Source organism: Acipenser ruthenus, chromosome 4 (genome assembly GCF_902713425.1).
Source record: "Acipenser ruthenus chromosome 4, fAciRut3.2 maternal haplotype, whole genome shotgun sequence".
Lineage (NCBI taxonomy): Eukaryota > Metazoa > Chordata > Actinopteri > Acipenseriformes > Acipenseridae > Acipenser > Acipenser ruthenus.
In genome coordinates this window covers 50,771,428-50,799,078 of record NC_081192.1, presented here as the reverse complement: position 1 = coordinate 50,799,078, position 27,651 = coordinate 50,771,428, and the positions used below count along the sequence as shown (strand labels likewise).

Genomic DNA, 27,651 nt, shown 5'->3' with positions numbered 1-27,651 from the left:
ATTCACACAGTACTGTCAACAGTCAACAGTTAGACAACACTGTAGTTAGAGTGCATTCAACTATGCGAGACATATTGACGAATAAACATATTGTAGTATTCCAAAAATTCCATGCATACAATACTATTATTATTATTTATTTCTTAGCAGACACCCTTATCCAGGGTGACTTACAATTGTTACAAGTTATCACATTGTTTTTTATACACAATTACCCATTTACAGTTGGGTTTTTACTGGAGCAATCTAGGTAAAGTACCTTGCTCAAGGGCACAGCAGCAGTGTCCCCCACCTGGGATTGAACCCACGACCCTCCGCTCAAGAGTCCAGAGCCCTAACTACTACTTCACACTACTAAATTTTGTATGTACAGTAAACAGACATGGTGTGTACTGTAGGCAACTCAAATATCGTTTTCATAATTTTTTTGAGAGAAACAAGTGTTTAAAAATATTGAATATTACAACATTAACGACAAATGTCCAGCATCTGGTTTTACACACTTATATACATTGTAATTCTTACAAACATTTTGTTTCAGTGAGGAGATAAATTATTCACAGAGGTTACTTGTGAATAATCATCCAGCTCCAATTTCTTGTGAATCACTAGTTCATGGCAGACACAGGCACATGCCAGTCAGTGGGACTATAAAGACAGGAATTCAATTAACCAAAGCAAAACACCTGAATAGGATTATGTTATCACCATATTATTTGTACTGCACTTTTATCTGCTTGATCTGTTATCTTTTCCATTTGCAGAGAAAACTGAATTGCATTTCAGGCAATGCAACGCTTTTTTACTTGGGCCTGTTGATTTAACCTAATGCAGTGCTACACAAATGTATTTATCAAATCAGGCAATATTAATTGTGTAATTCTCAGTACAATATGAAATGTTTAATTTAATCCTGACTATTACAGAATGTTACACACATAAACAGGAAAGAAACGGAAATCATAATTGTCTTCCTAATCCTTAAACTATGTCCACGAATAAATGCATTACTTACATAATGAATAAATGAATAACTAATGAATTAACCAATTAAATAAAACACCAAATAGATATTTATGAAGTAAATGAAGATATGAGCTACAGCAGGTGAAATAAAACTGTTTCTGGGGATCAGGACTCTACTCAGTCTTGGGTCTTTGAGCCTGTCTCGAGGACATTTTTTCAGGTCTCGTCCTTGACCATGACCTTGGGGGTGTGGCCTCGGTCCAGGGACTTGGGTATTTTATACTGGTCACATGTAATTTCTCATAATGCTAACCGATTGCTAATTTTACTAGTTAATAAATCGTTTTTCCATAATTAATTTGTGAGGGGTGAATTAGATTTCATTTATCAGTTTTGTTTCAAACTGTTTGGCAGTTTACTGCAACACGCACAAGCTTTGCTCTCTGTAGCTAATCAGCGCACGGTATTTAGAAAAAACAGCGATTGACACTGGGCATAAGCAATTAACTTACATCTTGAATTTGTGGCAGAAAAATATATGCTACTATATTAATGTATACATATTTATATTCCTGCTATGGAGATGCCACACTGGACTCATGGACGCCTGTGGTACAAAGTGTCACAGTCAATTTTATTATTTATTTTTTGATAGTGTTCACTGAAACCAAAATTGTTAAATTTGCGTATTAAAAATAATCTCCATTGAAGCAAACAAATGGAGTGCAACATGTGTAAAATGCAGGAGGAGACTGTTGAGACCAAAGGGACTACATCTGGATTTGGATTTAATAAGTAAGTATTTTGTTTAATCTCCCTTCATATAAATGATAATCATGAAACAACTAAACATGGGGAAAAAAAAAAAAAAAAAGAAAAGACATCCTCACATTAACCTTCGGAAGGATGGCAATATTGATAAGGTATTTTGAAAAACGATTCCCATGTGGTAATTCTGATATGACAAGGGATGTGCTCAGAGACATTTAATATTCATAAGCATAGATCAGATTAACAGTAAAGTTAAATAAAGGATTATTACACAAAAAGTAATATACTGAATATGAATATATATATATATATATATATATATATATATATATATATATATATGTTCAAAATAATTGTAGCGTGCACGGGGGGGAGGCAGCAGCAGTGCTGGTAGGCGAGAATCACACAAAGACATGAGCCCGATATACGCTCCTTGCAAGGGAGCCGGCTCTTTTGTACAGCGGTATCGGCACTATGCTTTAATGCGAGAGGTCACGGGTTCGCGCCCGCCCTCCGCCTGTGTGTGGATTGCCTTGCCCTGAGTGATGCGCCTACCTGCGTTGACCTATTTCGCTACAATATGTTTGAAAATTGAACTTATTTTATAGGTATTATTATTATAAATAATAATAATAATAATAACGAGCAAAGACGACAGACTGTGGGGACTGCTTCACCTACATTAACACGACACATTGTGCAATATTACTTGGATGACATCAGTTCCTAAACTCAAGGCACATTTTCAGGGACTGACCACTGGGGACACAATTGAAAAACTGTTTTGTAAATCATATATATTTTTTGTTGCCAGTAACACAAACTGAAATGGTTTTAGTCTTTTTGAGTACCATTATTGTTATTTGTTTATTTAGCAGACGCCTTTATCCAAGGCGACTTACAGAGACTAGGATGTGTGAACTATGCATCAGCTGCAGAGTCACTTACAATTACGTCTCACCCGAAAGACTGAGCACAAGGAGGTTAAGTGACTTGCTCAGGGTCACACAATGAGTCAGTGGCTGAGGTGGGATTTGAACCGGGGACCTCCTGATTACAAGCCCTTTTCTTTAACCACTGGACCACACAGCCTCCATGTCTAGTAGAGTATATTCTGTACAAGATACAAGCCTTATTGGAAGTTTTTTTTACAATTATATAAAACTTATCCCAATTAATAAATAAAACTGCATGTTTGATTGTGGCCTTGTCTTTTAAAATTATTTTCATTGACCTTGACCTTAAAGGCTCCCTGCCTCGACCTAAAAGGCTCCTGGCCTTGGTCTCGGCCTGGCCATGTGTCTCCTGGCCTCATGGGTCCTGGCCTTGAATCCAAGACAGGGCATTGTTACGGTACTGGTATAATACTACTTCTCATAGAAAAGAGCATTTCTCATTCCATATTTCAATGAACTAGTCATAGCATCATAAATATGCTTAAACCCACTTCTGACACTGAATCCTCAGTATACAACACAACAAGAAAAACATAGCCTTTGAGTCACAAAATCCCATTAATGAGATGTATTCTTTTCTGAACCAGTCAAGTATGATAAACAAGTAATTACTTCAGGCTTGACTGTACACTGCTACGCAAAGCAAGTATACAAGAGTCTCAGTTGAAATTGTCTTAATTAACCAAATATAACCATTGCTTCATTAGAGGGTTTAACCGAGCTGCTTCTACTCTACTTTAAAAATAGACCCAGGATACAGGAACTTTCAGTTTTAGCGCAGCTGCACACTTTCATAATAAACACAAACACAAATAAACACCTAGCTCTCATGAGCACTAACTAAAACACACTGGAACAAACTAAACTATAAAACATGACAGCTAAGCTGTTTACCTGCCAAAACAAAAGTCAAACAAAAACAAAACACACAGCTTTTAAACAAAGAACACAAATCACAAAAAAGGCTTCCACACAGTACCTTCATCTTCGTACGCTTGCGCACACTAACAAGCAGGCTCTCTACACAGCCCCAAACAGACTGGCTGCTTTCTTTAAATACCCTGCACTTGGCTCTAATTTACAATGATAGCCAGGTGCAGGGGATCATTACTAAATCAAACAATTAACAAATTAGTTTGGCAGGGAAATTTTAACTCTCTCCCTGCCACAAACACACATTTTCCTTGCGCTGGCTAGTTGCCATGCCACAAGGGATACTACACGCTATTCAAATAACCTCTTCAGAGAATGTATGTTTGCATTAGAAAAGCTTGGATACTGTAGTTTGGATTAAATTGTTTGATGCTAACTGGAACCAAATAGTGAGAACAACTTTACCATCATTAGATCAACCTTGCAGTGTCAGACATACAAACTATTCTGAACCACTGGAAATAAAGACCAGTATCTGTGAAAATAAAATCTATAAAAGACAAAGTAACTGAAAAATCATGGAACAAGGACACAATGAAAAGCTACTGATATACAAATCAATAAGATAATCAGTAGTGAAGATTCAATTTAAAAGAAAAAAAAAACAAGGCCTAATAAATGAACCTCAGTCATAAGCAACTGGGTAACTTGACATGTTGGATTAGAATACTGTGAAAGTGAAGAACCAACAACCCCCCTCCCAAAATTAAATAAAGATTTTACCCATAAAGTAAACGAATGCAATCATAAGATTGATTGTGTCAACAAGTATCAACAAAGAAAATGCCACATTTACTAGCACTGGGTATGTACTGCACAGATCAATCCCTTCAATAAATAAGAGGAAATGTCCCCTTCAGACGTACACTGGAGAACACAGAAGGACATCCCTTATAAAAGTTTACCACTGTATTTGTGCAGGTTCTGTTATGCAATAAGCTTAGTTTACCATGGTTTGCCATATTTTTAGATATACTTTATATTTATAGATATACTTTACCATATCTCACTGGTCTTTACAATGCTTAGCGATGCTGTACCATGCTTTCACTATACTTTATTACACTTTGCTATGCTTTTACTATGTCAGCTTTTAAAAGGTTGTGCATTGATAAACGCAGAAGTGACACCTTTGCTTGTGTTTCAGTGAGACTCCAAGGACAGAAGCAGGAAAGCTCTCAGGGACTCACCAGTGCTGCTCTGAATGGTCCTCACTGTGGTGGTTGTGCGCGGTGGGGAGGCGGTCCGGAGTGACACACACTCGTCATCCTGAGAGCAGCCCTTCTCAATGGCCCTCACGTAGCTGTGGCTTCGCATGCGAAAGCAGCCCGGCATTGGAAGATCCAAAGCATCCACCGCCTGAGACTCCATCTCACTGAACACGGATTCGCAGACTGACTCGAACTGGCCGTTCACCTCCACCTCACTCACCTGGGGATGGTGAAGAGAGCAGCAGACACGAAAGCATAAGAAATTAAAAGCTCTAACACCATGTTGTGCGGGGTTAAACCAAGCGTCGCTTCTTAAAAGAAATTGTCACAAGATTTCCTAAAACACAACCTCTGCTATGTATTTCTTTGAAGTTAGATCTCTTGAGATTTGTTTTCGGTTCTTGAAATCTAATGGCCAAGGTTTAACTCCAGGCCTTATGTTACTGATATCATTTTTCCCCTGAAGTTAAGTCTAGCCACGAAAAAAGTACTGGTGATCAACATACTGCAACTCTCTTACAAAGTTTAACATTCAGCTACACAGAATACTCTACCAGTGGAAGGATACATTCCAACAAAACATTTATTTTTGAAACACAAATTAACAATTTCCTTAATTTTTAAGTATCTGTATCTACACATATGGCCAAAAGTTTTGCATCACCTATAATTTTAGGATTGAGACATAATAAAAAAAAAACTACATTAATATAATTTAGATCTTTTATTTAATGTCATGTAATCAAATAAACTACAAAATGATATCGCAAAAGTCTACCAGAAGCCATAATAGTAATACAGTATTTCATGGTAGATTTTGAAATGTCCCATTTTTCCATTTTTGTCAGTATATGAAAAACTACAAAACATTATGTAATTCAATATGTTAATGTAACATTATTCAGCAGGTTTCATTCGACTTTATGAAGCAAAATGAGTTAATTTTATAGGGTGATGCAAAACCTTCTCCCATAGCTGTATAATTTGCAGTAATATGCACTGAAATACTTACAATTGTGAATATCTCCAAACAATAGCCATTGTAAGATTTATTTGCATTTGGGTACATTTATATTGTGTGTGAAGACATTTCATTAGGGTATTTCTCTTAAGCACTTTTTCTGCTTTTCGTCCAACGCGCATGCATTTCATCCACTCTTACTCAGTTCCATTGGAGTGCAGCCTCGTCACAGCATATGAGTACTTGCACTATTTTAGTGAGAATTTCACCTTTGCTCTTTAGCACACATGCCCTCTTCACAAACCGGAGATGGCAGCTTTCTTTTCAGCTAATTAGTCTTGTGAACTGGACTTCAGTCATTAAGCCTGAGAAACGATGGCTGAAAAAAGTAAACTTAATTAGCATCTTTTTTGGTTTATTTTTCACAGCCTCCTGGCATAACAGGTAGTTAGAGAATGCCTTCTACATCTTAATGCTTAACATTCTGGTGACCCACCTGACTGATGGTGCTCATGGCTCTCATGTAGCTCTCATTTCTTGATCGGAATTTGGGAGAGGTGAGCAGCCCTGCTGGGTCCAGTCTGTCCAAACTCCTATTGATTGAAACTTCACTCACCGCCCTCAGGTAGCTGTGACTCCGGATCTGGAGTTTTGGAGAATGCGCAGTTGATATCCTTGTTAAAAGAAGAGAGATTGTAGATGAGCCTTAGTAAGTAAGCATTAAAGACATACAGCACATCTGGGGAAAGCACTCTAACGAGGGAGACAAACTAGCTGAAAAGTATTCTGTGAAAGTGAAAAGACATTGCAGTTCTTGATATTAGAGCCTCAGAATCTAGTTTATGTACTGCATATGGAATGAAATGTTAAACACAATGGACCACAATAAAACAGCAAGTCCCGTTCTCCTTCTCGCATTTGGTTTGCTTGTCTGTCGCTTCAAACTGAACTCCTGACCGCCGTTTAGCCAGGCTATTTATCATTTAAAAACTGCTAATTAAAATGATCCATGAGTGGGAATGTTACCTTTTTTATTTGTGAAAAATATAGAGCATTACATGGTGCTTTGTGCATGGTTAATTCACGGAAAGTTACACTTTTGCTTCACTATATGTGCATTATAGAGAGGGTGTTATTTTATTTTGTATTTTAGTCAGATGTGTGTTGTTATGTGTCCCGCGGCTCCCCCACTGCGGAACATACAAAACCGAGATGACATTGTAATAAAACCTGCTGACAAAGGAGGAGCAGTAGTTATCTGGAGTAAACTTTCCGACACTAATCTCTACACTAAGAACTGCAAAGATCTCACTGACTGTTTACAGGTAACTGTCATTTTCACTATTAATGATGCTATCTCAGACAATGTGTTACCCACATCTTCACGAAATCTAATAGTGGAAAACCCCCATTGCAGTCGTTTTTACTTACTTCCGAAAATAAACAAGCCAAACAATCCAGGCTGCCCAACTGTATCAGCCTGTTTCTGTCCAACAGAACTGATCTCCAAATTTCTTGATGAAATCTTTAAACCCCTTGTTGAATCACTGCCTTCCTATGTTAAAGATTCTACACATTTTCTAAAACAATTGGATAATTTCAAAGAACAGCACCCTTGTGATAATATTATTCCTTTTACAATGGACATTAAAACCCTGTACACTGTTATACCAAATAATGATGGGTTAATTGCAATAAAGCACTTTCTTGATGAACGGATAGTGAAAGAACCTCCAACAGATATCCTTCTGAGACTGGCTGAACTTGTGCTCACATTGAATTTTTCACATTTCATCACATTTTTCTTTGATGGTCATTTTTACATTCAAGTAAGGGGTGTTAGCATGGGAACTAAAATGGGACCATCATATACTTGCCTTTTTGTGGGATCGGTTGAAAACAAATTTTTACAACAATACAATAGAAACACACCTAAACTATATCTAAGGTACATTGATGACATCTTTGGAACTTCCACCAACTCCAATGAGGATTTAAAACAGTTCATTCAGTCAGTAACAAATTTCCACCCAGCCCTAGATTTCACATGGAACATATCAGAAACTGGCAATAGTATATCTTTCTTAGACATTTCCATCACTGTTTTGAATTCCACCATTAACACCACTGTGTACTACAAACCAACTGATTCTCATTCATATCTGCAGTATGACTCCTCACACCCTAAGGCTTGCCGTGACTCGATTCCCTATTCACAACTGTTAAGACATATTTGCAGCGACGATCAAGATTTCTTCGCCAAAAGCGAGGAAATTGTGTCTTTCTGGACAAGATCATCACTAAAGCGAAATCCCTCATTTCAAATATAAATAGAAAAAAATGCTTTATATAATAACAATATACAACACACAGATGATAGAATCCCTCTGGTCCTCACTTACCACCCTACCAACAGAAAGATTATTATTATAATTATTTATTTCTTACCAGACGCCCTTATCCAGGGTGACTTACAATTGTTACAAGATATCACATTATTTTTACATACAATTACCCATTTATACAGTTGGGTTTTTACTGGAGCAATCTAGGTAATGTACCTTGCTAAAGGGTACAGCAGCAGTGTCCCCCCACCTGGGATTGAACCCACGGCCCTCTGGTCAAGAGTCCAGAGCCCTAACCACTACTCCACACTGCTGCCCATATACAGTACTGTGCAAAAGTTTTAGGCAGGTGTGAAAAAATGCTGTAAAGTAAGAATGCTTTCAAAAATAGACATGTTAATAGTTTATATTTATCAATTAACAAAATGCAAAGTGAGTGAACAGAAGAAAAATCTACATCAAATCAATATTTGGTGTGACCACCCTTTGCCTTCAAAACAGCATCAATTCTTCTAGGTACACTTGCACACAGTTTTTGAAGGAACTCGGCAGGTAGGTTGGCCCAAACATCTTGGAGAACTAACCACAGTTCTTCTGTGGATTTAGGCAGCCTCAGTTGCTTCTCTCTCTTCATGTAATCCCAGACAGACTCGATGATGTTGAGATCAGGGCTCTGTGGGGGCCATACCATCACTTCCAGGACTCCTTCTTCTTCTTTACACTGAAGATAGTTCTTAATGACTTTCGCTGTATGTTTAGGGTCGTTGTCATGCTGCAGAATAAATTTGGAGCCAATCAGATGCCTCCCTGATGGTATTGCATGAAGGATAAGTATCTGCCTCTACTTCTCAGCATTGAGGAGACCATTAATTCTGACCAAATCTCCAACTCCATTTGCAGAAATGCAGCCCCAAACTTGCAAGGAACCTCCACCATGCTTCACTGTTGCCTGCAGACACTCATTCGTGTACCGCTCTCCAGCCTGTGGCGAACAAACTGCCTTCTGCTACAGCCAAATATTTCAAATTTTGACTCATCAGTCCAGAGTACCTGCTGCCATTTTTCTGCACCCCAGTTCCTGTGTTTTCGTGCATAGTTGAGTCGCTTGGCCTTGTTTCCACGTCAGAGGTATGGCTTTTTGGCCGCAAGTCTTCCATGAAGGCCACTTCTGACCAGACTTCTCCGGACAGTAGATGGGTGTACCAGGGTCCCACTGTTTTCTGCCAATTCTGAGCTGATGGCACTGCTGGACATCTTCTGATTGCGAAGGGAACTAAGCATGATGTGTCTTTCATCTGCTGCAGTAAGTTTCCTTGGCCGACCACTGCGTCTACGGTCCTCAACGTTGCCTGTTTCTTTGTGCTTCTTCAAAAGAGCTTGGACAGCACATCTGGAAACCCCTGTCTGCCTTGATATTTCTGCATGGGAGAGACCTTGCTGATGCAGTATAACTACCTTGTGTCTTGTTGCTGTGCTCAGTCTTGCCATGGTGTATGACTTTTGACAGTAAATTGTCTTCAGCAACCTCACCTTGTTAGCTGAGTTTGGCTGTTCCTCACCCAGTTTTATTCCTCCTACACAGCTGTTTCTGTTTCAGTTAATGATTGTGTTTCAACCTACATATTGAATTGATGATCATTAGCACCTGTTTGGTATAATTGTTTAATCATACACCTGACTATATGCCTACAAAATCCCTGGCTTTGTGCAAGTGTAACTAGAAGAATTGATGCTGTTTTGAAGGCAAAGGGTGGTCACACCAAATATGGATTTGATTTAGATTTTTCTTCTGTTCACTCACTTTGCATTTAGTTATTTTTGAAAGCATTCTTACTTTACAGCATTTTTTCACACCTGCCTAAAACTTTTGCACAGTACTGTATATATATATGAAAGAAAAGGTTTTTAAAAAATGTACACAAAAAGTGTAAAAGATTAAAACATCTTTTCTTTTCAGTACATTTTGGGCAAAACCCCTTATTCAGCTGTTAAAAAAGAAAAGTAAACTTGTTGTTATTCAAGAATTGTAATTATACAAAAATTCTGTGGATGGTGTCATGATTATTAATAGAATGTTCATTCCCAGAGGTTCCAAAGTTCCCACTTTGAAGATAAACTCTCGTTCCTTTTGTTTCCGAGCAACATTTGCTCCATAGCACTGATTGATCACACAGACTGTGATGTCTTCAGCACTGTGATCATCACGGTTGAAGTGACGGGCTACTGGAAATGCAGTGGTGTTAATGCAAATGCTTCTTAAGTGTTCTACAAACCGGTCTGCTAAACGCTTTTTAGTTTCCCCAATATACAATGTGTTGCATTTCTTGCAGATAATGCAGTAGACTATTCCTTTAGAGGTACATGTAAAATGTTAATGAATGTTGAATGAAGATTTTATGCCTCTGATATCTGTTTCAGAATGAATGTATTTACAGGTATTACATCGTGGTTTCAAAGGTTCCCCAGAAGGACGAATAGCACTGTGTACCACATATTCTCTTATATTCTTGTCTCTTCTATATGACATCAAGGGGGGTGTCTTGAAAATAGGCGCTGTAGATGGGTCTTGTTGTAAAATTGTAAAGTTTCTTTGCACAGTTGTCAGCAGATAAACTATTAACATGTCTATTTTTGAAAGCATTCTTACTTTACAGCATTTTTTCACACCTGCCTAAAACTTTTGCACAGTACTGTATATGGGCAGCAGTGTGGAGTAGTGGTCAGGGCTCTGGACTCTTGACCGGAGGGTCGTGGGTTCAATCCCAGGTGGGGGACACTGCTGTTGTATCCTTGAGCAAGGTACTTTACCTAGATTGCTCCAGTAAAAACCCAACTGTATAAATGGGTAATTGTATGTAAAAATAATGTGATATCTTGTAACAATTGTAAGTCACCCTGGATAAGGGCGTCTGCTAAGAAATAAATAATAATAATAATAATAATAATAATAATAATAATAATAATATATATACACACACACACAGAGTGCTGTAAGTGGGGTTCAAAGGTTACATTGTCATTTGATTTGAATATAATGAGGAAGACTGTTTGTTTCAACTCTTAGGATCCTTCAGACAGGCTCAAAAACAGGTCTAAAGAAAAATGGTTATACAGTCGCCACCACTTACACCGTACAGGGTTATTTCGGGCAGTCGTTTATATCAGATAAATAGCGTATGCAGTGTCGAGTTTATTTAAAGTTTGCAAAAACAGCACTGACTGCAACAGCATGAAAGCATGACTGGAAAGAGAAAAGCAATGAGCATCAGCACTAAAATTCAGTGTAAATAAAATGTCTCTGTTAGATGCTGCGTGCTTGCTAAACAATGCAACGTTGCTTCAAAAAGCTGGGGACAATGTGGGAATGGACCTAATTATGGACTGGGGAAGGGGATGGAAGTACTCTGTAAATAATGTCTGTTTGTAAACTGGGTTATTCTTGCTCAGATCTGTTAGTGTTCTTTGTGTGTTTTGGTGCTTGTGTAAGGCCTTGTGAAAATTCATGGCAGTGTCACAGGTAAAGTATCATATTTCGCGGAATGTATTTGTAATGTATTTTTTAAAACATCAAACATAGAGATAAATGCACTGACTTCAAAATCAAAGTTAAAGTTATTCAAGCACTTTACAATAGCTTGTGAAACGGTGTTGTAATTAACAGCCTGTAGGTAAAGTGTATCTGCAAGGACAGCTTTCAGTTCTAGTGCGTAAGATGCATGTTCACTATTTAGGTCTTGCAAAACAAATACAACGTGTAACTCATACTGATCTTGGGCATCAGTCTACTCATCAGTGACCACTGACAAGCAACCAGACTGTTTTACCAATTCCATAATCTCCTGCTTGTGATACTCGGCAACTTTAGGTAAGTATTCACGTCTCAGCTGGGCTGATGAAGGAATCACTCCACCATTTGCTACACTCAGTCTGAAGAATTTACTTAACTTTTGGTTGTCCAATTTTTCAAGAGGGCTATTTGCACAAACAAACACCTCTGTCAGGTCAAAATTTAATGTGTTTCGTGCTTCACGGTTTTCAGTGGACTTTTGGAACATGGAAGTCACCGTTTTTTGTTTCTTTGCAAGTAAAGCAGTCACAGTACTGCTCTGGATTTCCGCCTTTCTCTTTCGGTGAATACTTGAATCTAAATGCCTGTCAACAACTGATTCTTGGTACTGATCTACAGCAACATTGTAGGACGTACAGAAGAGCTTACCTCCATCACTGTGTTAACCTGCCGGACACTGCTTTTAGAGACATAAATTTTCTTTGTTTACAGTGTGTAGTATTTTAATTTCCCGCCTAGATTGCATATCGTCACATGACATAATCACGGCACAGCACTAGTACACACAGGCACACAGCAGAGCTGTACAGTTTTGTTAATGTGATTTTTTTTGTATGAAATACAAACAATAATTATAAAATAATTTATTTTTATTACTTAAGAATATTGTAAAAATCACGGTATTGGGCTAGTTTCACGATTACCGCGCAGCCCGTGAAATCGCGATTTACACAGGGCCTTACTTATGTGCCTGTGTGTGAGTGCATCACTGAGGGGGGTGGGAGCAGGTCTGACACGACGTCAGAGATAGGGAGTGTTGGATGAGTGAGGAAGGGGGAGGGACTTGGGTGTGTGCGTGGAGATGACAGTTTGAAAGAGAAGCGGGATCTGGCGGTGGGAGAATTGAGAGTTGACAGGTTGAGTTTGTGCATGACAGGAGAGGAATAAGAGCCATTGTTCACTAAAAGCTGTAACTATCACTATTATCTGCTGTATTATTGTGGTTTGTCACACTTGAACAAAAGTTATTGTATTTCTTGCTCTTATTGTATTACTTGTATTGTAACACTTGAAATGTATTTGCTTACGATTGTAAGTCGCCCTGGATAAGGGCGTCTGCTAAGAAATAAATAATAATAATAATAATATTAATAAAAGCTAAAAATATAATAAATACAGCCGTTTCCTACTGCTTCTACTCCTGTACCCGCAACTGACAGTCACAGCCTGTCAGCTCACAAATGTCTGTCTCATTATATCCTGGAAACCCCGCAGCTCAGCACTACAATATGTAAATAAATCCTGTTCACCTGCGGGGCGGATCAACTTCAATCTCCGTGGTGGCGACTGTACCTCAATATTGAAGCAACAGAACTCAGAACCACTTAGAATGACTTCAGACAACATAACATATTAAGGGAAATATAAAGAAGCAATTAAAATTCAATTTTAAGCCACTTAATATACACAACACAATGTTTTGTAGAACTACTACAGGCAGTGTTTACTCAATAGGTACTAGTAAGTTTATTTTCACTGAATGTACCAAAATAAATATTATATTATTCTATTTTAGTGGTAAAATGACTGTATTTATCTATATTTAGGTGATAGTGAGGGCTGTACTGTGTGGTAGTTGACTGTGACTGGAACAATTTTTCTCATTATTTTCTTTAAAACAACACTTTAATAACTAGATTTACCTTGAACTTGGGTACCCTTCTGCTTAGAAAAGTTTTCGGAAAATAGTCCCTAAAAAAAGGAACATACACAGAGAAAAAAACTAATAAATGTATGAAAAATGTATGAAAAATGTAACTGTTTACTAGTCAGAGTTGCTTATATCTTATTTGGACATTGGCAGATACATGAATGGAGAAATATTACTGAATTGTCTGTGTCTGGTTGTTTTTGAAAGACGCTGAGCTCGTTGAGCTGACAGGCTGTGATTGCGGGTACAGGACTGGTTGCTTTTGTCGGTGCAAAGTATTGATTGGTTGGTTGTGGTGGATAATTAAATACAATTTGGACCAACCGTGTCTTTGTTTAGTACTTGCTGTCCAATAGATGTGAACTGAGCTTTCATTACAGCAAGTCAAAATGAAAAACCCAGCATTTGTGCGGATTGATTTTTGATTTTAAGCTTGATTCACAGTGGATGTGGTGACGTTCCACTGGGCATCTACTGTCTACTAGAAGCCCGCTAGAGCTCTAAGCTGATTGGCTGATGATACTGAATAATTATATATGTATGTATATATATATATATATATATATATATATATATATATATATATATATATATATATATATTGTAAATGAGCTTGCACCACTCGGGTTCTTTTCCCCTTTAAAAATAGACCCAGGACACCGAAATGGAATTTTATAAGCGCTGACGTGCTATTTTTAGTATTTACACAAAAAACAAACAAAACAAACACCTAGCTCCCATTCGGAGCACTAACTAAACACAGGATCTTCCCTGACTAACACAGGACAGCTAAGCTGTTTCCCCGTCCACAAACCACAACAGATTGTTTTACACAATACCTTTTTACGGTTGGACACACTCACAACCTGGCTCTTCACACCACAGCCTTGAGCAGACTGACTGCTTTCTTTTTAAACCCTGCACCTGGTTCTAATTTACAATCATGCCCAGGTGCGGGTGATAATTCCCCAATTAACCTCCACAAACGTGCATTTGCACATGTTTTTAGCAGGGAAAAATCTGACACTCTCCCTGCTCTCTTACAATGTGTGTATATATATATATATATCACACACACACACACACACACATGGGTAAGCTATTACAAGTAGGACATTTGTTTTATAACATTGTAGTCTCTATACATTATTTTAATTCGCTTGAATGTGTACTGCAATATGGGAAAGACTTACTGTTAAGTAGAAATGTGTGTCATTTAATTTTCAAAGTTTATTTTAGCATTGCTACATATTCAGTGTTTTATAGTTATAGATGATATTTGCTTTTTATAGATGGGTGATTATAATCTAGGATGCTGGATGATAAATGTGTTCTTCATTTAGATTTCTGGCTCACAACATTCGTAAATGAGCCACATTGTCTTTTTTTCATATTGGATATCTTCCGGAAAGTTCACGTGAATATAATGTTCTCTTTTACTTTGCTTTTAGTCTTTTTACATGAAGGATGTTACATGGAATGGAGATTCAAATTCAAGTTAAAATAAAACTCTGCAGACTCAAAGGCACTTCAGCATGAAAGGAAATCTCTAACTACAGAAATATCTAAGTGAGGAAGAGTTAACTGCACTTAGTAAAATGCTAATGTGCCTGACACTTTCGGTCCCTCTAGAAAAATCAATCCTGAATGAATACAGCTAAAGGTCATATGGGCAGGATTAAAAGATTAAAACTTTGGTGCAAAAGAAAAAAAAAAATCATTGCTTAGATTTAACTTTTGAGGTCAAACTCCAATAAAACCGGACCTGTAAGTAGTCTTCTGGGACTTGTCCAAAGAACAAAGACTGAGTAAAGTTAACATTATAACTACTATTTTCTCAGCTGGATCACCAATAGCTCAGGACAGCACAACCACCAGTACAATGCTTAAAATATACAGTCGTGGTGTGTCAAAATAAATTCCCAATACATCAGAGTGCAAAATAATCTGTGTGTGAGTAAAACTGAAACTGAAACTGAAACATTGTATTTATTATCTCACATGCAAGAGGTGGCAGATAAAAAAAGTATTAGCTTTAAAAAAATTGTGGCCGTAGCAGGTTGCAGCTCCAAAAAAATCCCCACAAGAGGTTAGTTTTTTAGATCTGGATTTCTATCACAACCTGTTTTGGCAATCCTTGTCAACCTGGTCCAGACACTGTAGCCAGGATTTAGAGGTAGTGAGGTCAAATATAAACTGTAGGCTTATCAAGTTTGCCCCAGTATGTTTTACCATACCTAACTGTGCTTTACAATGCTTTTCTTTGCTTTACCATGCTTTCACTATGCTTTAATACACTTTGTTATGCTTTTACTATGGGAAACCTTTATAAGGGATTTCACCAGGACCGTTTAAGTGAAGCCAGAAACTATTGGGATGTCCAGACATGACCTACTTCTGGGCCTCTTCAAACAGCATTTTCAAGCAGCCTATGCTGGGCAATGCCTTTACGAGCACAGTCTTGGAGTGGAAGGTTTTGTGTAGTAGTTCTCTCCATGGAGCGGACACTCTTCTCCTCGATGTTAATACAGCAAGCATTCGTTCAGCGCCTGTCTGTATGGTTATCGCCGTGGAGTAGCCTCGAGCTTTTGGAACATGGAAGTCACTTTTTTGTTTCTTTGCAAGTAAAGCAGTTGCAGTACTGCTCTGGAGATGTCCGCATTTCTCTTTCGGTGAATACTTGAATCTAAATGCTTGTCAACAGACGATTTTCGGTAGTGATCTACAGTAATGTTGTAGGACGTACAGAAGAGCTTACCTCCATCTCTGTGTAAAACTTCTGCTGGATACTGCTTTACGTAAACTGCTGCAGACACATTTTTAGCCTTTTTAGAGACATCCATTATCTTGTTTATAGTGTGTAGTATTTTAATTTCCCACCTTGATCGCATATAGTCATATGACATAATCACTGCATATGGCGAATAGTACATGCAGGCACACAGCAGAGCTGTACAGTTTTGTTAATTGAAATACAAATAATTATGAAATAATTTATTTTTAATTTCTTAAGAACATTGTAAAAATTGCGAAAAATTTCACGATTTCCGCGCAGCCCATGAAATCGCGATTTACACAGGGCATTACTTATCACACGCTGCTGACATCAGTCCTTAATTTCTGGCTTGAATGCATTGTTTTGTATAATTTTTATTGACCAGGCTTAATTTAACACCAATTTTCAGAAGCAAACTCTTTCACTCTTTGGCTCTCTTTCTCAGGAACTAATCACAGATATTTCCTATGACTCGCATATTTTCAATTCATTTGTGTTCCTATGGATGTCTTTGACCCTTTGCAGTCCTGTCAGGTGTGTCAGGTCTAATTTATTTTGACACAAGCTGCTTATTTTACATGTGCTGTTTAAAAGTAATTTTATTCACAGTAAAACAGGTTTAAAAGGCACTGCATATCAAAAGGACACTCCAGCCCTGCCCCACTCTTTGTTTGCTGTATTTATCACATATCTCTTCATAGTAGTGCATACTGATAAATCATCTCCTGATCACTCAAATAACGCTATCCAAGTCATTATTTTATTACTATAACATCTCAGAAAGCTTGGCAAATGTCTACGATTTTCTTTGAGCACATGATGCGGAAGCCGCTATATTGTTTGTTTATGTCCATGTTATGTCTGTGGTGAAGGGATTATGTATTTTGCTCAAATCGGCTTTTCCGACTGGAAAGGAAAAATTGTAATGTCCGACATAGGACCCCAAAGGTTTAAATGCTGAACTCGAAACCGAATGCAGCTCAATAATTGCACCAAAAATAATACCATGAATGTGTGTGTCTTTCAAAATAGGAAAACCTGTAAACTACGGCATGTTGGAAGTTCATTAGATAAGACATAGTGGAATTATTTGGTTAGCTATGAGCTTAAATTAAATGCCTATCTGTGACTGATGTTGACGCTCAGTTAGTCACAACATCTCGGGACGATTCCCTTATTCCAACCTTTTGCAAACGCTACCCAATTGAGAAATTACCATAATTTAACAGGTGTTAGAATTTCTGCACAGCTGGTTCACAGACAAGCTTTATGAGGCTGGTCCAGAATAGGCTTAATAGTGTGCACCTCTGACACTGATGAATCCAGATTCTATCTTTATTAACTGGTATTCCAGGATCTGGAGACAACGTCATGAACGTTTGTTGCTGCAGCATTTTGTAGAATATGATAGATATGGAGTAGGATCTGTCGTGGTGTGGGTTGAAATCAGCATACAGAGAAGGAGGGACCTCCATGCTACCCAGAAAGGCACCCTGACTGCTGTAAAGTATTGAGATGAAATCCTCCATCTGATAGTGCAAACTTATGTTGATGTAGTCGGGCAAAACCCATCATCAATCAAAACAATCATCGCTTCTTATCTTGAGCAGGAAGCAACTGAGAGAATGAATTAGCCAGCAAGATCTCCTGACCTGAACCCTACTGAGCAGGCTTGGGTAATAGCAGCCCACTCAGTGCTACCCAGGACTCTGCAGGACATCCTTATCCAAAATTGGGCCCAGCTTTCACAACGATGTGCACAGCATATGATTAGTGTGATGTAAAAGCATTGTCAAAGTGTCATTGAGTCTCATGCCAGACATACACGTTACTGATCATGTGCAAACACAGGGAGTGACTCTTTAAAAAATGTGTTTATGACTTTTCATAAAACTTTTTGCAGTGTTGCTTTATGAACCTTCTTTTTGTTATGCCTCATCTTCCACGTGGTAATAAATACAATCAGCGGAACCATATGGCTACATTTCCAATGAAAACAGAAGTAGCACGCTATGATTGTTGTGCAATTATCCCTGAAAAAAATCCCTTGATCCTGGCCTTTTTATTTTGACAAGGGTTTACAACAAACTTCTGAGTGCCACGCCAGTGGGTGTCATTTTATGGTAATCACGGAGAAGCTATGCCAATATTTCATATAGCATGCATCATAAGAACGTATCAATAATGAAACACCCATTGCATTAAAAAGGGTGTTTACAATGACTTTGTAAGATTTTAGAATGATATTATAGAAATTAAATGTACTAATCATGGCCGTCCACGTTTATAACAGATGTAACTGGAGTGCTCTACTGGTCATCTCTGTTTTTTTTTTTATATCTCCAAGGATAGTTAAATGCAATTATTTGTTAAATGTTTCTATTAAGACTGCCTCATAGCACAAAAGGGATTCCTTAATGTGCCATGCTAAAATTGTGCTGACATGGTATGGCTACTGCTAATTTAACTGAAGTTTATTTTTTTATGTGCTTCGTTTTTCTGGTTACTCAGCTTTGTGACTATCAGAATCGCTACACTGTAAAATGAACTTCAAATCAATGAATTTTTCAAAGAAAGGCTATAACTACTGTAATTATTATAAGATAATTATTTTGTATTAACAAACAATCTACAGTGGGATTCAATGCTACAGCTATGGCCAAAAGTTTGCATTACCCTACAGAATTAACTAATTTTGTTTCATAAATTCGAATGAAGCCTGCTGAATAATGTTACGTTAACATATTGAATTACATACCGCTTTGTAATTTTCCATATACTTAATGAAAAACTGACAAAAATGGAAATTCGAAATCTAACATAAAAAAAATCATTGGGAAGTGCTGATATAGCTCTGTGCCCTGTCACTGGTTGGCTTTTTTGCATCAAGTTTCATTGGATCTGCATTATTTGTTTTGATGTAGTGTGATATGCATTTCTTAATACAAGATTTGCAAAAGGATTACAAGAAATAAGGCAGTGTAATTCAGTCTCAGTAAGATGACGATTATTCAATTTGTCCCTTGAATTTTATGCATTTTGACCCATGGAACAATGTTAATCGTACCAAACTGGCACTGGCCTACCCCCTCCAGGCATCACACGCTTGGAACGTGCATTTCCAAAACTATAGTATGATGGTATGATAACATCATGAATCTAGAAAAAGAACGTTCCATTCTGGGTGCCAGAACTGGTTGTAAAGTAACCTATGAAACTCCTCTTTGTGGAAAATCTTGATCCCTAGAAAAAGCTAAGTAGTATATTCAAAAATTGAATCCATCTGTTTACCTGTCAAGTCGCAGGGGTTAAAAAGGTCCTCCAAATAAAACCTACCCAAGCAAAAAATATCCTTACTTATTTATATTCCTGACACTATATGAATGCTCATTTGTAACCAGAAATCATTCCAAACCCCTTAGGAAGAATATTGCATATTAAGAGATGCTTCAGATAGCAGTTACACTCTTTCACCCCCAAGCATACATGAAATTAAAATATATTTTGAAATGTAATTACAGTAGTTTAAAAAAGTCCCTAGGCCTATTATTTAATTAACCACACCTTCCAATACGGCACTATAAGTTAATTAAAAACACTCTTGGTTCTTTCAGGGATAATGAAGGACAGTTTCTGATGAGATATTAAATTATATCCACAGAACAAAGTCTTTGGACCTTAAACATTTTTTAAAAACCCAAATAAAAGTCACAGTGTTTTTAACATAACTGCTACATGTGCTCATGTATTTCTGTCTGTAAAAATATAACACCTTTTTTTAAAGTAATTGCAGTTAACAAAATAATTCCATAAATCTTTGCCAATTTGCACTTTCATTAATAACATAGGTCTCAAATGTGCAGATTTGAAAGAAACGTGTCATAGCCAGCATTCATTTTAATTTTAAAACAGATATCTGGTACTACAGTGCCTTGCCGGATTTCACCTCGGAACAGTTAGCTGCAGCAGAGCTGGCGGGCGTGAGTGCTACATGAAAACAATTACTTCTTTTAGATGTGTAGCAGTGTAGCACCACAAAACTCTCAAAGCTAAATATCTCCATTTGAATATACCTTTGCTTTACCTTTTTACTTACACATTATTTAAGCTAAAAATAAACAAAAGTTAGATTGCTTTTGATTGACTTGACTTCATTAACGTTTTAAGTAATGCAATTGACATAACTGGTACAAATAATTAGGTGCTTCAGACAAGAATGGTCACAAAATGAAAATTCGGAATGACTATTTATACATCAAATGATGTAATGACCTAACTACTTCTATATCTATTGCTTGAGAAAGTATAGCTCAAAGACACAGATACATAAAAGAATGAAGGAGCATATCATTCAGCAAAAAATCTGTAACCCATTAACCAGCATAATATAATATGTGATTGAGAGGATATTTAAAAATAGTACAGTTAAAAAACTAGTAAGAAATATATTCAATTATGTAATTCCTCGCTCATGAAAGCATTCTGGACTTCAGTGTTTTTCAAGACAAATTAAGAAACCCTAAATATTAATTTTGCATTACTTTCCAAACTTTACAGAGAGCTTAAGAACAACAAATATGTCAGTAACATGCATCCCCCGCCATGGTTGTAAATTCAAAATTCGAGCTATGATGAAAAACTTGATGACCATGTGTGACAAGCAGGCTGTAGTGGTGACGTCAGATCCGGAAGAAACACACAGTACTGCGAGGTGAAATGTGAGTTGCGCTGTTGCACGGTTTAATAATGAACAATTAATAAAAGGTTTTAAACAAAAACAGCACACGGCACTTGAGGCCAAAATAAACAGACAAACAAAACGACAAAACAGTAAACAGACAGCGCACGAACAGACAAACAAACATGGTGAGTCAAAGAAACTTTACTTTTTCTTTACTTTTTCTCCTTCTCCACACCCGTTCTCCACTCACCGAACACACAACCCCGAGTGACTAAAACGTGCATCTATATATACTGTTGTGCCGGGATTCAATTACTAATTAATTATTCACTTGAATCCCAGCACGTGAACTAAATCTGCGCAACCCCGTGCTCACATATTATTATATACTTTAAATGCACGTGATTAAATGCAGGTCATTCATGTTATGTTCCTTTTTTGTAAAACTTTTTTATTCCTTATGTTTGATAGGTGATTCTGTACTCTCTTATAAATATACCATAAACAAAGTTGCTAGTTTTGCATGATGGGTTTCTTAAGACTGAATATTTATTTTCTCTATCTGTGATTTAATTTTTTATCTTTACAAACAATGAATGACTGTGAGTGACAGCCCATATATATATGGAGAAATAGTGCAACATACTGCGTACATACGATTTCATCTCCTGCATGGGGACAATAAGTAAGGCTCTAGTTCTATTAATGTTTTATCTCATGTAAACACATCATAAGAACTATGCAAAATGTTTTCAAAATAGTGCTGAAGTCTTACTGGAGAGTAGTCATTTCTGTCAAGGATGGCTGGGTGGCCTTCAGATAGCTTGCCCTCCGTGCTTGAATCTTGGGAGAGGGCTTTGGGCTGGTGTCAGAGTCCCCACTGTCATCATCTGCCATGGCTTTTATGTAACTGCCGCTGCGCATCCGGCGAAATGGAATTTCATCATCTTTGCTGAGGGAAGTAAAGCCGGTCCATTCATCTTGAGGAACCTGTCGGATAAGGATAAAAAACATCTTTACACATTTCGGAAATTTGTATTGTTATTCTGTTTAAAGACTTTGCTGTGGATTCAGCAGCTTGTGACGTGTTACATTCTCCTTATTTACTGCATCCTTTTTCAGAGCAAAGCAATTAGATGGTTTTACATGATTGCACCAATACACCTTTTTAGCAACTTGGGCATCTGTTCAAAGAGAGATCCCTTAAGGCACGGCTTCCTCAATAAGGTCAGCCCAGAAACATAGCCATGGCAATCTTATAAAAACAGCACTATAGTTTGCTAATAAATATGTCATTATTCTGGTCAGTGATAAAGAGGAATATAACTTTGAAGGGCACTATGACACGTTTGTTTTAATTTTAAAATCATGTTAGTTTGCAAGGCCCATATATTATGTTTTGTTTCTTTTGTAATCTATTTTTATTTTTGTGGGACCATAAAAACATAGAGGTTTATGGATACTTCTATAAGAGCAACCATGGAAAAGCTAACTGGAAAAGAGTAATGTAATAATACACACTCACTGCAAAAACATCAGGAGAAAAAAGGAGATGACTTTCCGTTTGAGGTTTATGATACCTCTGCCTTTTTTATTCTTATTGCAACAGATTCCATTGATTTTTTATTTTTTTACCTTAATCCCTTTTATTACTTCACTCACTTTATAATAATAATAAAAAAATAAATCCACAGATCTTATTACTAATGCACCAGATGAGCTGGCAATGGCACATTTCTATTCATTTGGTTATATATGTTTTTGCTCTATAATAATTCAATACAAAGTGAAACCAAGATGACTGAATATTTGTAGCTCCTGAAGACAGACAGCTGCTGTTTGAGGGGCATTTGAGATATACTTTTATTCTGAGTTTTACTATTAAGAGTAAATACAAGTTTTAATAATGTTTCTAAAACTGTACAGTAAAGTTAATATCAGATGTCATTACCATACAAAGGAATTTACTCCAAAGTTACGTTTCAAACATTTTCAGGGAATACATGCAAAAGGGTTGGGTTTTCTTTTGCAAAATCCAAGGTTTCTGTGATTATAAATGCGCCCAATATCCACATCTGATATTATTATTTGTTTATTTAGCAGTCGCCTTTATCCAAGGCGACATACAGAGACTAGGGTGTGTGAACTATGCATCAGCTGCAGAGTCATTTACAATTACATCTCACCCAAAAAACAGAGCACAAGGAGGTTAAGTGACTTGCTCAGGGTCACACAATGAGTCAGTGGCTGAGGTGAGATTTGAACCGAGGACCTCCTGGGTACAAGCCCTTTTCTTTAACCACTGGACCACACAGCCTCCTATATAATTCTATAAACTGAAAGACAATATAAATGAATGTATATTGCTCGTTTCAGAATGCTCAAGGATACATATCAAACAGAACATTCTGTAGTCCTTATAAACTATTACTTTCTCAGGAGGTATCAAGAATGCAAAAATAACAACTTTAAAAAATGCAGAATCTGAGAAGCATTACACCAGCTGTATAAAAAAAAGATCCTATTTCATGGTTCGTAATGCCCAATATAGCACTTAATCACATTTGACTTTCTTTGGTGTGCAGTAAAACGGTTTGATTCTTATTAAAACTGTGTGTGCTATGAGGTTAATAATATGTATTTATTAGTCTGGTAAGTTATTTCTGGTGCCTTCTGGGTGTAACATTTTTCTATTAAATGGTATATTCAATTATTTTATTCTGATCAAACTAATAAAGAAATTAAGTAATGGCTTGGCACATGGTTGACACAGATCTCTGCTTTTTGTTGGAGAAGTTACCTTCACCATGCCAATGGAAATCATTATTAGGGCCTCAAAATGGGTAGTGGGAGGAGAACAGCTGGCTTTTGGCATGCAGCTGTCACCACTTTGAGCACACATGGACAACACGACCACCATGACTACAACAGTAGTCTGCACCAATTGGTTACTTGGCAAACTAGCAGGTAACATCAGATGGGCATGTATGCAGGTTATGCCCACCAAGTTGAGAAGCATCTCCATCATCAAGGGTTGAAGAGGATCGATAGTAGTGCTCTCCCGAGCAAGCTTAAAGTCTGGTGCTTTCAGTTTGGTCTTCTTCCAAGGCTGCTGTGGCCATTTAATGTGTATGAGGTTTCCCTATCAACAGTAGAGACTGGAAGCCTTGATTAGTTCATACATTAGGAAATGGCTGGGCGTTCCATGCTGCCTTAGCAGGGTAGCACGCTATGGTAAAGGGAGACTACAGCTACCAGTCTCAGCTCTAACTGAGGAATTCTAACAAGGAATTCAAGGTTCGGCTGGAAAGGACACTGATGAATCATGTGGCAAGTATGTAAGGGAGGTAGCACCCGTAGCGAGTGGGCAGCAAAGGATGTGGGGGAAGATGCAAAAGCGGCCCTTTGTATCAGCAATATCATGGGGCAGGGAGGAGGAGGCCTTGGTCTCAGTTTGGCTCTCCCGAGATGGCATAAAGCAGCTCCAGCTGAAAGGAGGAAGTTAGTAGTCAGTGAAGTGCAAAAGCAGGAGTACAGGATGAGGTGTATCAAGGCCATGTCTCAGGCTAAGCAGGGAGAATGGATGAGATGGAAGAATGTGGAACAGCTGGTGAAACCTGTGGACAATGGAGCAGAGGAGGATCAGCTTCCGAATTAGGTTCAAATCAGCATGAAGTTTTAACATCTACTCTCATGTAGATCTTGATACATCCAGTGACTGCTATTAATAGTACAGCTGGCAACAAGGGAAAGACCTCTGTGTTTACAGGATGCTGGAGACACCCGCCCAAGGCTTCTAAGAAATTAAAGAGAAAAATACCTCTAGAGTCTGCGAGAGCGGGGGCGGAAGATGACTCAACGTTGGACAACACGGTTAACGACTTGAGTATGGAGAGTACTTCACAAAAGTCTAGTTCAAGATCTGCAGTTAGCAAAGACATGGAACTCCAGGTTTGTGTCTGCGGCTGGAGCAAGGCGACAATGGTCAGGGGTTTGAAGATTCATCAGGGGAGAATGAAATGCTTGAGGGAGAAGGGACAAGGGCCTCACATTGATCAGTACTTCTTACAAAGTCAGTCAAGTCAGTCGAATGAAATCCAGCAACAGGAAGCAAACCACAGTTCGCAGGATATCAGCACCCCTGTCATAGACATGAGGAGGACTTGCATGGATACAGCTAGTGATGAACCTAATTATCCTTGTGAACCCGATCAGACAAACCAGCATAAGAGAGAAAATAACCTCAATGGGCACAAGCCTGGAGTTAAATGGCCAAGAACTTGTGAGAAAACTGTGTGGGACACAGTAAACACAGATCTCTGCTTTGCGTTGGAAAGGTTAAGTGGAACAGTTGAAAAGAAGCTGGATAAATTTGGGGACATCATCTACGTATATGAAAGCGAGAGGTTTGGAGTTGAAAAAAGGAAGGAAAAAGTACAAACTATTCCTGGAAAGTCTAGATGGCAGCAGGAGATTGAACGCTTAGTTAGAGAAAGGAGACAGCTGAGGAAGCAATGGAGAAGAGCAGAACAAAGTCAGAAGGAGGGATTCAATCTGTTACAAAGGGTCATAAAAGACAAGCTTGCAACATTGCGCAGAGCTGAGAGCCTACAGAACCGCTACAAAAAGAAGGAGAGTGCGAGAACTAACTATTATAAAGACCCATTCAAATTTGTAAAGAAGTTATTCAGCAGTGAGAAGAATGGCACAATAAAAGCATCTAAGTTTGAGCTGGAGAGATATTTGGAGCCTATGTCAATTCCTTCAGACATCCCACCTATCAATCCACCAGAATACCAAATGGAGGACTGTGCACCTAAGTGGAAAGAAGTAGAGCAAGCTGTGAAAAAAGCAAGGGCGTCATCATCTCCAGGGCCTAATCGAGTTCTATACAGTGTACAAGAGTGTTTCAGGAGTTCTACGAATCCTGTGGAAATTGATGAAGGTGGCATGGAAAAAACAGGTTGTACCAAGAGCATGGCGCCGAGCAGGTGGAGTCTTTATACCTAAAGAAAAGATTCTACAAGCATCAGTCAGTTACTCCCTATTTCATTATTAAACGTAGAAGGCAAGATTTTCTTCAGCATTATTGCTCAGAGATTCTCAATTTACCTATTAAAACTGCTTCATTGACACTTCAGTACAAAAAGCAGGCATTCCAGGTATCCCAGGATGCTTAGAACTCATCAATGTGATCTGGCAACAAATTCAATCAGCTAAAAAGGAGAGGAGAAGGAGCTCCATGTGACATTCCTGGATTTGGCTAATGCATATGGTTCAGTGCCACATAATCGTCTTTGGGCAGCATTTGAGTGTATGAATGGATGAGATGGGAGAGTGTGGAACAACACAAGATCGGCTGGCAAGACCTATGGACAATGGAACAGAGCAGGATCAGTGTCCTCATCAGGTCAACATATGATGTTATCCCATCACCACAGAACCTACACCTCTGGGTAGGAGAGGATCCCTCATGTCCTTTGTGTTCATCACCTGCAACATTAAGGCACATTTTGACAGGATGTAAGGTGGCTCTTAGCCAAGGACAGTATACTTGGCGCTATGACCAGGTGCTGCGATGTTTGGCCTTAGCATTGGAAGACAAGCGTAACATGACCAATAGTTTGCCACCAGTTCCATCAAAACATTACACAGAAAAGACAACATTCCTCCACCCAGGAGAGCAACCACCAAGAAAAGGTGTTAAAACCAATCCTCGCCCAGGACAACTGGAAGCTGCTAGAGACTGGAAAATGCTGGCAGATGTTGGTCAACGGCTTATTTCTCCACCTGAGATTGCCACCACTAACCTTCGACCAGATATTGTCTTGTGGTCTGGATCAGCACACCTTGTTCACCTGGTAGAGTTAACAGTGCCATGGGAGGATGCTGTAGATGAGGCGCATGAGAGGAAGAAACTGTGGTATGGTCAACTAGCCGCTGAAGCGGAACAGCGAGGATGGAGAGTCCGGGTTTACCCAGTGGAGGTGGGTTGTCGAGGATTTGTGGCACACTACAACCCGGTTTCTCAGAGACGTCAGATTCAGTGGCCAGGAGTTTCGTCGCACAGTGAAGAACTTATCTGAAGCAGCAGAGAAGAGCAGCAACTGGCTGTGGTTGAGATGGAAAAGATTCTGGTCTGCTCAATCACAATAGAAAGAAAGAAACGCTGATGTACGGGTAAGTAAGCTGGGCTGAGTTGAGTGGGGGATGGAGGGGGGTGATGCTGGGACGCCAGAATCACCGTCAAGCCCTCTTGAGGTATCGTGGGCTAGTCGACGAAACACTGAGGATGGAAGGTGCCCACTTGAAGACCCCAGAGATGTACCCTACTTAGCTCAATCCAGACGGTTGTCATGCTGATGCGCTGGGGAGACCGCACTGTGGTTGATCCCTGGAGCCAGCATCACAGCCATTGTGTGTGCTGATGCGCTAGGGAGGCAAAATAAGATGATACCTGGAGCCAGCATTTCACTTCAGCCATCAACACCAGGCAGAAGGATATCTACATCATCACATGGAAGGAAACACAAATGGATGGAGACACAGATGG

At 38.5% G+C, this 27,651-nt stretch overlaps 1 protein-coding gene across 2 annotated transcripts in view; it reads right to left on the bottom strand.

Annotated features, from left to right (window-relative positions):
• Nucleotides 1–27,651, bottom strand: part of LOC117399689 (disks large-associated protein 1-like) — a 306,080-nt gene that overhangs the window by 79,140 nt on the left and 199,289 nt on the right. For both annotated transcript variants that reach the window (XM_059022523.1, XM_033999025.3), the window contains exons 5-7: nt 21,874–22,088; nt 6,295–6,472; nt 4,817–5,057 (exon numbers count right to left, since the gene is read on the bottom strand). In XM_059022523.1, the coding sequence (XP_058878506.1) occupies nt 4,817–5,057; nt 6,295–6,472; nt 21,874–22,088 (634 nt within the window). The remainder of the gene's footprint in view (nt 1–4,816; nt 5,058–6,294; nt 6,473–21,873; nt 22,089–27,651) is intronic.